Source organism: Rana temporaria, chromosome 6 (assembly GCF_905171775.1).
Source record: "Rana temporaria chromosome 6, aRanTem1.1, whole genome shotgun sequence".
NCBI classification, from domain to species: Eukaryota; Metazoa; Chordata; class Amphibia; order Anura; family Ranidae; genus Rana; species Rana temporaria.
In genome coordinates, this window is record NC_053494.1 from 112,751,748 (window position 1) to 112,766,058 (window position 14,311).

Genomic DNA, 14,311 nt, shown 5'->3' on the forward strand with positions numbered 1-14,311 from the left:
TACATAGAACAATGCATAAAATGGACATTTCCACTCCAGGTTGTAAAGTTAGCATTTATAAAGTGAAAATATAGTGGTTGCGATTTAAGCCTTGCTCACACAAGAGCTGATTGCAGAAGTATATCCTGCTCCTGTGTGACTGTGAGTCAATTTCCAACAGGTTAGAGCTATAAAAGCCAATGGACCTGAATTGTCTGTGATAGCAGAATGAAGCTTGAAGGTACTGTATATACTCGAGTATAAGCTGACCCGAAAATAAGCCGAGGCACCTAATTTTACCACAAAAAAAACTGTGAAAACATATTGACTCGAGTATAAGCCTAGGGTGTCCATCTGCATGCCTCACTGTGCCTCACTTTGCCTTACTGTGTCCATGTGCATGCCTCACTGTGTCCATGCCTCACTGTGCCCATGCCTCATTGTGTCTCTGCCTCATTGTGTCTCTGCCTCACTGTGTCTCTGCCTCACTGTGTCTCTGCCTCACTGTGTCTCTGCCTCACTGTGTCTCTGCCTCACTGTGTCCATGCCTCACTGTGCCCATGCCTCACTGTGCCCATGCCTCACTGTGCCCATGCCTCACTGTGCCCATGCCTCACTGTGTCCATGACTAGACTTACATTTAACATGGGAGTATATAGAAGGGGTGCCCGGCTTTGAAAAATCAGTGCTCCCCAGCCGTAGGTCCCCTAGACAGAAAACTGTGCACACTTGTAGAGGAGAACTGGGGCTACATGTGTGCCAAGTTTGGGGTCCAGCCAAAGTCTGGGGTCGGTACCAAGTCCCCAAAGTTACCAGAGAAATGACTGTTTAACATGGGAGTCTATGGAAGGGGGTGCCCGATTTGAAAAATCGATGCTCCCCGGCCAAAACACTTTGCACACTTGTAGAGGAAGAGTGGGGCTATATGTGTGCCAAGTTTGGCCAGTACCAGGTCCCCAAAGTCCGGGAGATCAGGCACAAAAATGTGACTCGAGTATAAGCTGAGGGGGGCATTTCAGCAAAAAAAAAATGGGCTGAAAAACTCAGCTTATACTCAAGTATACACGGTGAGTACACATTTCATTGAGTGCTAATATGTATTGAGCTGTACCATTCATGCATTTTCTCCTTAAACTGAGTAGATATCTGCAACTTGTGCTGTACATTACCTTGTAAACAAGGCCTGAGTCAAACTGATGGTTAAAATATACAATTTTGTTTTTCTTTATTTCATCAGATACAAAATCCAGCACATTAAATTTGAAAAGGAGAAAAACTTGATGTCATCTACAGAGGGTAACATAAGCCAGGATGAAGATAGCTTTAGCTCACAGCCTAAAAGCATATCACATCTGGTTTCCAACTTAAAACATTCAAACAAGATCAGACGTAAGAAAAAGACTCTTTATTCACCCTCTGCTGGGGAAAAGGTATGTTCATTTATTTACCCAATTACCTTGTGTATGTTAAATTGCCTTGCATGCATTGTATGATGATATTAAGCACACTTTTTGTAAAAATTGTCATACTTGGCTGCATCCTAAAGAGACAGTCATCAGACATCACTTTTTAAATGAAAACTTTTTAGCAGTAGAGAGGATTAATTTTTGATAAAAGTCAGACGGTCCACAGAGTCTGTAGACAGACGCATTCTATGATCAGTAACAAAAACCTCCAGTAGCACTGAATGCCAGTTTGTAAAGTATGCTGGATGCAGGGAAGCCCAGCAGCTTAATAGCATACTGGGCAAGGTCTGGCCAGTGGTATATTCTAATGACCCAGTAAAAAATCAGAAATGCATTACTTCACCGCTCCTCTCTTGACCAACAGAAGCCTCAAAACTAAGTTTTCCACGACACTGTAACCTACCACAGTCGGGAAAAGAGATTTCATCTTTTGCACTCTCTGTGGGGATGGGACGAGTTCTGGGACTTTCCCCTTATAACGGTGGTCAAGGAGGGTTGCCAAACCAATAGTGATCTTTTTTCTTTACGCCACGTATTCTTGGGTCCTTTTGAAACATGAGGGAGCCCATGCACTGCAAATTTGCGGAGGCATGAGAAGCAGACTTCTCAGGGTCACTGAGGATTGCAGTATCTGGAACTGCCTCCTCCCAGCCACCAGGGTCGGCCCTACCATGGGACCCAATGGGACCATGGTTCCAAGCAGCATTTATGAGGGGGCGGCAGCCTGGCCAGCAAGATGTTTTTTTTTTTATGAGTGGAGACTCGTAGCAGAGAGCAGAGTGGAGCAGATGCTGGTCGGCGTTGCGCTGTGCACTATCTCCTGCACTGGTTGCTAAAATTGCTTGCCAACCCTCACCTAGCAACCAGTGATGTCAGAGACCGTGGCTGCCCCAGCATTCACAGCACTCAGCCTCCGTGCCAATTAATTGGTCCGCCCATCTCTTGCGTGGGGGAAGTGTGGGTCTGAAGAGAGCTGCCTGTGCGGCTGTGGCCGGCCCCGGTGACAGAGAGGGGGCGATCGGGGGAGATATACAGTACAGACATCCCGCGGCTATCCTCTCCCTGTCACAGTGTCGCTGCTCCATTTACCAGAGAACTCGGCAGAGGCGCTGTGACAGGGAGAGGAGAACCATGGGCTGTCTGTACTGTATATCTCCCCCGATTACCCCCTCCGCTTCTCTGTCAGCTGGAGCTAGAAGGAAGAGAGCTCTAATTGGACTCGCCATGCCGCCGCCTTGCTTCCTGCTTTCCTCACCATGATTGGCCACAGCAGAGGGCCAATCAGAAGACTCTGGGGACTGGGGGCATCATGGGAAATGTAGTCCCTTAAGAGTGGCGGCCCCAGCATGTCCACAGACACCATGCTAAAGCCCCCAGCATGCAAGCACTCTGCTGGGGGGGTTACAAATGAAAAAAGAGAATACTGTGCTCATGCTGGGGGAAGCCAGAGAGAGCCAAGCTGTACCCGCACCAACCAGAGAGTCACGCTGTACCCGCACCAACCAGAGAGTCACGCTGTACCCGCACCAACCAGAGAGCCACGCTGTACGCGCACCAACCAGAGAGCCACGCTGTACCCGCACCAACCAGAGAGTCACGCTGTACCCGCACCAACCAGAGAGCCATGCTGTACCCGCACCAGCCAGAGAGCCACGCTGTACCTGCACCAACCATAGAGGGAGTCATGCTGTACCCGCACCACCAGAAAGAGAGCCCCACTGTAACCGCCCCACCAAAGCTCCCCGCTGGCGACAGAAAAGTACAGCTAAAACAAAGATAGAGCTTGGAGGGGGGCAGCATTTCATTCTTGGTCCCAGGTAGCACCATGTCCTGGGTCGGCACTGCCAGCCACGTACTACTCCCAAGGGTTCTGGGGATGGAAAACCATCTCTTACTGTTTGACGTATGTCTTCCTCTGCTTCAATGCCTCCGAAACTGCCAGAATCCTCCACCTTCTCCTCCTCTCTCTCCTCTTGTGTGTTCTGTGGCATAGGAACAATGGTGTCTGCATAACATGGGCCTTGAGAGGAAAGGAAGTCCTCCTCTTCATCCTGCTGCACTACCTCAAGTGCCCTGTTCATAATGCAACGCAGAGTCTGCTACTGCAGGAACACAGCAGGGATTGTGTCACTGATGCATGCATTGTCACAGCTCACCACCCTTGTGGCCTCCTCAAATGGTGACCGTACAGTGCATGCATCCTTTATGAACAGCCATTGGCGTGGGGAAAAAAAGTCGAGCCGACCTGAGCCTATCGGTGTGCCATATTTATACAGGTACTCATTGACAACCCTCTGCTGCATGTGCAGTGGCTGCAGCATTGCCAAAGTTAAGTTCCACCTGGTGGGCATGTCATAAATCAGGCGGTTTACAGGCCGGTGGAATTCCCGCTGAATTTCAGCCAACCGAGCACTGGCTATGTATGACCGACAAAAATGGCTACAGACTCTGGCCTGCTTTAGTAGATCTTCCAACCCTGGGCACCTATTTTGGAAATGTTGCACCACCAAATTGAGGACATATGCCAGGCATGGCACATGTGTCAACTTTCCCTAACTAAGGGCAGACAAGAGGTCTGTGCCATTATCACACACCCCCATTCCTGGCTCCAGCTGGCATGGCGTGAGCCACCTTTGGGCCTGTCTCTGCAGAGCTGCAAGAATCTCTGCTCCAGTGTGGTTCCTGTTCCCTAGACACACCAGCTGAAGCACCACATGGCACCTTTTAGCCTGACTCATTGAAAAGCTCTTTGAACACTTAGAGGGTACTTGAGGTTCATAGGACAATTCAGCAAAGAAGGGCATGGGAGGACGAGGGAGTAGAGCTGACAAATCTCACATCATCACCAGCTGTATGGAGACATGGGGGCACAGCAAGCTGCAGCACTGAGCCCTGTCCTGCATCCTTTCGAGTTGCAGGCAGAGTTACCCAGTGTGCTGTGAACTAAATACATCGTCCCTGCCCAAGCTTGCTTGACCACGTGTCAGCAGTAACGTGGACTTTGCGGCTGAGTGCCTTGCCCAACGATGCCACAACATTGCCTTCCAACGTGATGGTAGAGAGCTGGAATGTCTTTACATAAAAATAAATAGCTACTGGGAAACTGATATTGTGGTACAGCACATTCTTCAGAATCCACCAGGTGGAAAGGCAAAAGTTGTAGAGCTAGTCGCTTTGACAAGCTTGCATTTAGACACTGGGCATGTGGGTGGCAGGGACTATATATTTTTGTCCCCGCTGCAGCGGATGGGGCAGAGAAATATGCTAGCTATAGTCTACAGCTGGTGATGTGCGTCCTAAAAGGACCTGTGAGTAAACCCTTCACATTTTTGTAAATATTTTATTATGTCTTTTCATGTGACAACACTAAAGAAATTATACTTTGCTACAATGAAAAGTAGTGTACAGCTTGTATAACTAATAACTAATAATTTGCTGTCCCCTCAAAATAACTCAACACACAGCCATTAATGTCCAAACCACTGGCAACAAAACTGAGCACACCCCTAAGTGAAAATTTCAAAGTTGGGCTCAATTACACATTTTCTCCCCGGTGTCATGTGACTCATTAGTCTTGCCGCGTACACACGATCATTTTTTGTCATGAAAAAACGTTGTTTTAAAAAAATGTCATTTAAAATGATCGTGTGTGGGCTTCACATCATTTTACGGTTTCTGAAAAATGACAAAAAATGTTTTGGAGCAAGTGTATTACACCCCTATATACTGCACACCAAACAATAGTACACCTATACCAGTCCTTGAAAGGACTTTTGTGGACCTGTTAGGTAACGATTTGTATCACTAAAATCTGTCCCTGCTCCACACACAGCAACCTGTCCCTACACTGACAAAAAGTATATGAATGTATTACACCTATATACTGCAAAGCAAGTAGTACACCTATACCAGTAATTTAAAGGACTTTTGTGGACCTTTTAGATGGCTATTTGATTTAATACAACCTGTCCCTACTCCAAACAGCAACCTATCCCTACACTAAAAAAAAGTATATGAATGTATTACACCTATATACTGCACAGCAAGTAGTACACCTATACCAGTAATTTAAAGGACTTTTGTGGACCTTTAAGATAGTTATTTGATTCAGAACAGCCTGTCCCTGCTCCAAACAGCAACCTGTCCCTACACTGACAAAAAAAGTATATGAATATATTACACCTATATACTGCACAGCACGTAGTACACCTATACCAGTAATTTAAAGGACTTTTGTGGATCTTTTAGATAGCTATTTGATTCAATACAGCCTGTCCCAGCTCCAAACAGCAACCTGTCTCTACACTGACAAAAAGTATATGAATGTATTACACCTATATACTGCACAGCAAGTAGTACACCTATACCAGTAATTTAAATGACTTTTGTGGACCTTTTAGATAGCTATTTGATTCAATACAGCCTGTCCCTGCTCCAAACAGCAACATGTCCCTACATTGACAAAAAGTATATGAATGTATTACACCTATATACTGCACAGCAAGTAGTACACCTATACCAGTAATTTAAAGGAATTTTGTGGACCTTTTAGATAGCTATTTGATTCAATACAGCCTGTTCCTGCTCCAAACAGCAACCTGTCCCTACTGTAAGGTGTTAGCTCGGTAGCGGGGTGTGTGACCCCTTGGATGGGTTCACTACACACTGAATTTATACAGACAGGCAGTCGAAGACAGTTGAAAACAAAGATTTTGGTTTATTCTTCCATCTTGCTGGAAACAAGCGCAAGCATCCAAACCGCATAAACAAAATCAAACATAAAATAAATCTATCTTCACCACACAGGAACCTATCTAATGAAGTCTAGTACAGCCTAGTGCTGGGCAGACAGAAGAAAAACAATAGTCTTTTGATTTTTATCACACAGAAAAATCAATCCTCTCCTCACCTCCTGAGAAGACCTTCAGCTACTGCTCTCTCTCACTCAGAAAGCCTCAGCATGCAGCAAATCAGTGGTAATCCTCTGGACTACTTATATAGGCCTTAATTGCCTCATTCTGAACAGCTGAAGTCTTCCAACGCGCTTAGACCTTTTTCTGGCTACATTTGCAGCCGACGCCTAATAACAATTGGTGTATTGTCTAAACAAGGCAGAAATGTATGTCCCGTCTGTGACAACCCCCACAGATTTACCTGACTTCCTGTCACATACCCCCCCTCTTGTTTCAACCCTAGGGTTGGGACACAGGTTGCCAGGCAGGCATGCACTCGGGACAACCCATCTGCATTCCCCATTTTAGCACCGGGGCGATGCGTTACCACAAAACTAAATTCCTGGAGGGCCAGGAACCACCTATTTATTCTCCTTTTGGTCTCTTTGTTCTGTGCCATCCACTTCAATGGGGCATGATACAGCTCCTAAGCCCACATTTGACGCATCTGTCTGAACCACAAAGTCCCATGAAAAATCATTCGAATTTAAAACTGGCTGACTACATAAGGCCTGTTTTAAAGCCTGAAAAGCTGTTTCTGCTTTGGGAGTCCATTTGGTCATTACAGACTCCTTCCCTTTGGTCAAATTGGTCAGGGGAACAGCCTGTGAGGCAAAATGGGGGATAAAGCGGCGATAGTAGCCCGCGATCCCCAAAAATGCACAAACCTGTTTCTTGTTGGTGGGACGTGGCCAATCCTGAATAGCCTCAACTTTATTTGGGGCTTGATTAGACCTCTTTCAATGGTATACCCCAGATACTTTGCCTCTTCTAGCCCAAGGGTAAATTTTTTTGAATTGGCCGTAAACCCGGCTTTCCAGAGGGAATCCAACACAGCCTGAACTTTTGGCAAGTGTGATTCCCAATCCTCACTGTGGATGACAACGTCATCAAGGTATGCAGCAGCATAGGCTCGATGAGGTCAAAGGGTCTTATCCATGGTGCCTTGAAATGTGGCGGGAGCATTCTGTAACCCAAAAGGCATCCTACGATATTGGAAAGATCCGTCTGGAGTTACAAATGCTGTTTTTTCGCTGGCCGACTCCGAGAGAGGAATTTGCCAATAACCCTTGGTCAGGTCTAACGTTGTCATGTACCGGGCAGTGCCTAGGCGATCAATCAGTTTATCTATGCGGGGCATAGGATAGGTGTCAAACTTAGTGATTTTATTCAGGCGGCGAAAGTCATTACAAAACCGCCAACTTCCATCTGGTTTGGGCACTAAGACAATGGGACTTGACCAATCACTATTTGACTCTTCTATCACCCCCAGCTCAACCATTTGTTTTACTTCCTGGCGAATTGCCTCTCGCGGGCTTCTGGAATTCTATAAGTCTTTAACTTGACCTTATCCCCTGGTTTGGTGATAATGTCATGTTCAACTCCGGAGACCCAACCTGGCAGGTCTGAAAACTTCTCCTTATTACGGAGCACAAATTCTTTACCCTCCTGTTTCTGAGCTTTGGATAGAGTCTCCGCTATCCCAACTTCAGGGACAGCCAGGTTAAATGGAGCATAAAATCGGGTAGTCTTAGCGACCAAGGACTCTCTATCCTTCCATGTTTCAGCAAGTTCACGTGATAGAGCTGCTCAGGTTTTCGTCTTCCCGGTTGGCTAATTTTATAATTCACCACTCCCATTTTTTCCAACACTTCATATGGACCCTGCCATTTGGCTAGGAATTTACTTTCGACCATGGGGACCAGCACTAACACCCTATCACCAGGTGCAAAGGAACGGACCTGGGCCCCACGATTGTAAATTCTTTGTTGAGCCAATTGGGCTTGGGCTAAATGTTCCTTCACAATCGGCATCACTTGGGCAATTCTGTCTTGCATTTGGGCCACATGTTCAATCACACTTCGATGAGGGGAACTCTCACTCTCCCATGTTTCCCTGGCAATGTCCAGTAGGCCCCGAGGGTGCCTCCCATACAGTGGCTCAAACGGAGAGAACCCTGTGGACGATTGGGGAACCTCTCTTATTGCAAACATCAGATAAGGGAGCAGATAATCCCAATTGTTTCCGTCTTCATCCACCACTTTCCTCAACATTTGTTTTAAGGTTTTATTAAACCTTTCCACTAACCCGTCTGTCTGAGGGTGATATACTGATGTACGTAATTGGGTCACTTTCAGGAGTTTACAAAGTTCTTTGGTCACCCTAGACATAAACGGGGTGCCCTGGTCAGTTAGGACTTCCTTAGGAAGACCCACACGGCTGAAAACCTGAAACAACTCTTTGGCAATGGTTTTAGCAGAGGTGTTTCGGAGAGGAATCGCTTCTGGGTACCGGGTGGCATAGTCCATTATTACCAAGATGTGCTGGTGCCCTCTAGTGGACTTCAGTAAGGGGCCAACCAAGTCCATGGCGATCCTCTCAAAAGGGACCTCGATAATGGGCAGGGGTACCAACGGACTGCGGAAATGTGGCATGGGTGCAGTAATCTGACACACTGGACAGGAAGAGCAGTACAATTCCACTTCTTTAGTGATCCCATGCCAATAAAACCTCTGGGTGATCCTCTCCCGGGTTCTTTAGGCTCCCAAATGTCCCCCAAAAATGTGCCCATGGGCCAGTTCCAAAACCATCTTGCGGTACGGTTTAGGCACTACCAGTTGCTCAATGGTGTCCTCTATCCTCTGTGACACTCGATATAACAGGTCCCTTTCAATAATGAAGTAAGGGAGGGCAACCCTCTCATCAGGGTTAACTAACTCCCCATCTATCTTCACTACATTCTCCCGGGCTCTTAGAAATGTGGGGTCCCTCAATTGCTCAGTGACAAAATTTGTCACTGTGCACCTCGAGGTCATCAAACCCTATCGGCCGCTGTTCCCCTTCTGAGGTAGCAGGCTCCTCCATAGGGACTGGTGTTTCCCCTGCTAATACTGAGAATGGGAACTCGGGAGAATCCTCACAGTTATAGGTTTCTGGAGTAGATGGTTCAGACTCAGAAGAACCACCTACTGGGGAATCTGGGCAGTTCCAGAGTTCCCAGAATTTTGGGAAATCCCTTCGCACAATGGCGTCATGTGGCAGTTTGGGAACTAAACCCACCTGGTGACACAAGTTACCGAGGGAGGTTTCAAAGGAAACCGTAGTCACCGGATATTCTCAAGTGTCCACATGTACACAAACTACAGCCATTTTCCTCGGATGTAAGGTTTTTCCCACCACTAGATCACTTTTCACTTAGGTGACCAGGCTACCTGAATCCAACAATACCACAACATTTTTACCATCTAAGCACATTCTATATAAAGGTTTCTCATTTCCCTTTACTGCAGGGCATGTGGTTGCAAAAAGGGACTGTCGTCTCTCTGTCAGAAAGTCACACTGCATGGGTTCATCACCCGCTGGGCAAACCGCTGCTACATGTCCCTCTTCCCAGCAACGGTAACAAATCAACCTTCTGGTCCTCTCCTGTGGGATGGGTCTTCCAGGCCGCTCTAGCCAAACATTAGCAGTATTCCCGATAATTCCTCTAGTTGCTCCTTGGTACCTCTCTCCACCCCCATCCCTTGATGCAGTCTTACCTATAGGTGGGGAGGGTCTGGTCTTGGGGTGAAAAGTCTGTGCGTCTCTGGTCAAAGAGGACAAATTCTCTGTTGTTAGGTACCTTTCGACCAGGTCTACAAGTTTCTCTGCGGTTTCTGGACCACCATGGTTCACCTATTTCTGCAGGGTGTTAGGAAGAGACCTAAGAAATTTGTCCATGACTACTCACTCCAAAATTTTTGGTCCGGACAGAGTTTCTGGCTGCAGCCATTTCCTAGCCAAATGGATAAGGTCATACATCTGTGACCGCGGTGGCTTCCTCTGCTGATAACTCCAATTGTGGATCCGCTGAGCACGGACATCCAGGGTTACACCAAAACGTGCCAATATTTCCTCTTTTAATCGATCATAGTTTTTTGCGTCTACAAGCTCCAAATCAAAATATGCCTTTTGGACTTCTCGAGATAATAGGGGGGCCACTAGTCCAGCCCACTGTTCTTTAGGCCAACTCTCTCGTTCCGCTGCTCTCTCAAACGTGGTCAGAAACATCTCAGGGTCCTCATCTGCAGTCATCTTTGGCAATAAGTGTCGTACCCGAAAAGTCGGTATGTTACTGGCCTGACTCCCAGCCTCGGTCTGCTGTCTCTGAAGCTGTTTCACGATGGCCTCCATTTGCTGCTGGTGTCTCTGTTCCAAGCCTACAATGCTCTCTTGGTGAGCTGCAAGGCTCTCTTGGTGAACCTGTTGAGCTGCCATGCTCTCTTGGTAAACCTGTTGTTGAGCTGCCATGCTCTCTTGGTGAGCCTGTTGTTGAGCTGCGTGAGCCTGTTGTTGAGCTGCAAGGCTCCGCTGCAAACCTGCTGTTGATTTGCATTTGCTATAGCCAGCTGTTTCAGTATCTCCTCCATTTTGGGTTAACTTTAACTGCCCGCATTCTCCACCATGTGTAAGGGGTTAGCTCGGTAGCGGGGTGTGTGACCCCTTGGATGGGTTCACTACACACTGGGGGGCGTGGCTTGACGCGCGATGCGAATGGCAGCGGTGTAGAGGAGCTCCGACAACCCGTGGGACCCGAGAGCTAAAACCGGCCGGATTTTAGAAGATTATGTCCTCCCAACTCAGGAGAGGATCACACAACCGCTCCCTGCGCTCCCAGAACACCCCTAAGAGGAAAATTACCCCCACAAACCTGAGTAAATTCTGCTTCAGCGGCAACAGCAAGGCCTCCAAGATGGCGCCGCCGCTCAGACTGAACATGGTGGAGGACCTGGAGGACGATGAGGTCTCCCTCTCAGCGTCCGAGGACTCATCGAAAGGTACAGAACGGGCAGATATCCCCCTGACATACGCTGCAATGACTGACATTGCGGCAGATATTAAAAACTCCTTCTCCATAGCCATCACGGACATCAAAACTGAACTGCTTAGGCTCTCTGAGCAGATGGCTGTGACGGAGCGTGCTGGTAAAAGGAGAGACAGGGCCCTGCTCAGACTCGACGATATCTCGGCCAATCACTTGCAACACCTGATTGATATGAACAGGCAAATCGAAGATTTAGACAACAGAGGACGCAGGCACAACATTAGGATAAGAGGGGTCCTGGAATCGGTGACCCACGAGGGCATAAGACCAGCGCTGTCCGTCATTTTCAACACCCTATTGGAGAGGCCAGGGTTCACTACACACTGAATTTATACAGACAGGCAGTCGAAGACGGTTGAAAACAAAGATTTTGGTTTATTCTTCTATCTTTCTGGAAACAAGTGCAAGCATTCAAACAGCATAAACAAAATCAAACATAAAATAAACCCTGGCCACTTGGGGCATCTATCTTCACCACACAGGAACCTATATAATGAAGTCTGGTACAGCCTAGTGCTGGGCAGACACTGCTGGTCATACAGCAGAAAAACAATAGTCTCTTGATTTTTATCACACAGAAAAATCAATCCTCTCCTCACCTCCTGAGAAGACCTTCAGCTACTGCTCTCTTTCACTCAGAAAGCCTCAGCATGCAGCAAATCAGTGGTAATCCTCTGGAATACTTATAGAGGCCTTAATTGCCTCATTCTGAACAGCTGAAGTCTTCCAACGCCCTTAGACCTTTTTCTGGCTACATTTTCAGCCGACGCCTAATAACAATTGGTGTATTTTCTAAACAAGGCAGAAATGTATGTCCCGTCTGTGACAACACCCACAGATTTACCGGACTTCCTGTCACTACACTGACAAAAAGTACCGTATATGAATGTATTACACCTATATACTGCACAGCAAGTAAAACACCTATACCTTAAGAGGACTTTTGTTGACCTATTAGATAGCTATTTGATTCAATACAGCCTGTCCCTGCTCCAAACAGCAAGCTCTCCCTACATGTATGTAAGATGGCCACCAGATCAGGTCTATTTATAAGGTAGGGGGTATGTCCATGTGCTGAAATGTCTCAATTGGCTGTCCTGCACCACCTGATGGATGTGTCATGGGTCAAAGTTCTTCTCAATGTAAAATGGCGGACCGCCGTGAATATTGCCAGATGTCCGCCTGTCTGGCGTACCGCGAACAAGCAAAGTTCGCCGCAAAACGACCACCGAGCAAACCGCCAGGCCATCTCTAGTTAATAAGAGTTCACGATAGCAAGCATAATATGAAAGTTAATATAAAGCTGATATGATATCATAAAGGGTAACCCCGCTTTCCTATCAACCCCTCCTTTTGATCATTGTTCTGTTAAGAACCTAGATCACTCATTGTACCATCTGTTCTGAAACATTAAAGCCATTTTAACTTCTGCACTCTCTTCCTTATGTATTTTTGCTGGGAGTTGCTTTGGGAGTTCATTCTGGGGAGTGAAGAGGGAATAATGAGGTGGTAGTTCAGGGGGCGGTGTAATGGAACCAATGCAACCAAATTAGACCGGGACCAATGTTTTGGGAAATTCAAGTCCTTTTCGATAGGGGAAAGTTCTGACCATTTGCTGGAAAAGTAATATTCAGCTCTTTCCAGATCTGTGTCATTCTGAGGATCCTGCCAACAGGGTGGTTCTGGATAATTGTTTAGCCATCTTTCACATTCAACTCACAGGATATCCGGGATTATGTTTCTGAATCCTTGGGTGGGGACGATATAGGTGGTGTTGGAGCTCTCTTTAGACGTGATGCATGGATCCATTGTGGGCTCTGGCCAGTGAGTACAGCTGTCCTCGTCACTTTAAGTACTTCAAAGGGTCCCTGGAAGATTGGTCTTGTCTTTTGCCCGGCAGCGAGTTGTTTGATCAACACACGTTCTCCTGGTAGGAAGGGATGTGTGGGATCTGTAGAAAGAGGTGGAAAGGTGACAGCAAACTTATCATAATTTTCAGTAAGTGCACTTACCAGATGTTTTATGTGGTGAGAATAAAGGTTAGTCTCTTCACCCTTCTTATACTGTCTTTTTTGTGCTGGCCTTCCCATAAGGATTTCATATGGAGACAAGCCCATCTTTGGGTTTGGAGTAGTACATATTTGGAATAACACTCCTGGTAGGAAGTGCAACCAATTCCTCAAAGTTCCAGCGGTGGCCATTTTTTAATTTGTCTTTTATGTTACAATTCATGCACTCTACTACACCTGCACTTTGGGGATGGTAAGCTATGTGTAGTTTCCATTGAAAGCCTAACATTTTCATCAGTTGCTGGGTGAGTTTAGAGGTAAAGGCATGGCCTTGGTTTGAGGAAATTATTTGTGGGAGTCCATACCTACAAATCCAATGATTCATTAAGGCCCTAGCTGTGATACCGGGCGTTTCTCCTGTAGTAGGGATTGCTTCGACCCATCCTGAAAACCTGTCAACGATCACTAACAGATATTTAAGATTCCCTTTTTGTTTAAGCATATGGGTGAAATCTATTTGCAAATTTTTTTAAAGGGCCTAGTGGTGGGGGCATATGCCCATGTTTTCCATGTGCCTTTCCTTGTACATTATTTTGGGCACATGTGAGACATGAATATATCAGAGCTTGGACAATATCTGAAATTTTCCTAGTTACAAAAGCTTCTTTATATCGAGCTAGAGTGGCTTTTCTTCCTATATGGTCAGGCCCATGTAAGTAGGAGATTATAGCGGAGCCGCAGCTTCAGGGACTCCTAATTTCCCATCTGCCGTAGTCCACAGACCATTATGATCCCTTTCCAATCCCTCACTTTCCCAAAAAGTCAGATCCAGCTTGCTTGCCTTACCTTGAAGTTGTGTAACTACCGTTGTAAAATCCGGGCAATCAAAATCCTGCATTAAAAACAAAGTTGTTGTCTTCGGTGCGGCTTGGAGTGCTACCTGCTTGGATATTTTGTCTGCTAATGCATTACCTCTTGCTATTGGAGTTGTACCATATGTATGAGCGGTTACCTTGATAACATTAATCTTTGCAGGTAAGA

At 46.5% G+C, this 14,311-nt stretch overlaps 1 protein-coding gene across 1 annotated transcript in view; it reads left to right on the forward strand.

Annotated features, from left to right (window-relative positions):
• Positions 1-1,219: 1,219 nt before the first annotated feature.
• The window catches only part of TRPM2 (transient receptor potential cation channel subfamily M member 2), a 262,145-nt gene continuing 249,053 nt past the window's right edge, over positions 1,220-14,311 (forward strand). The window contains exon 1 of the mRNA XM_040357186.1: positions 1,220-1,409. Within this exon, the coding sequence (XP_040213120.1) occupies positions 1,260-1,409 (150 nt within the window). The 5' untranslated portion in view covers positions 1,220-1,259. The remainder of the gene's footprint in view (positions 1,410-14,311) is intronic.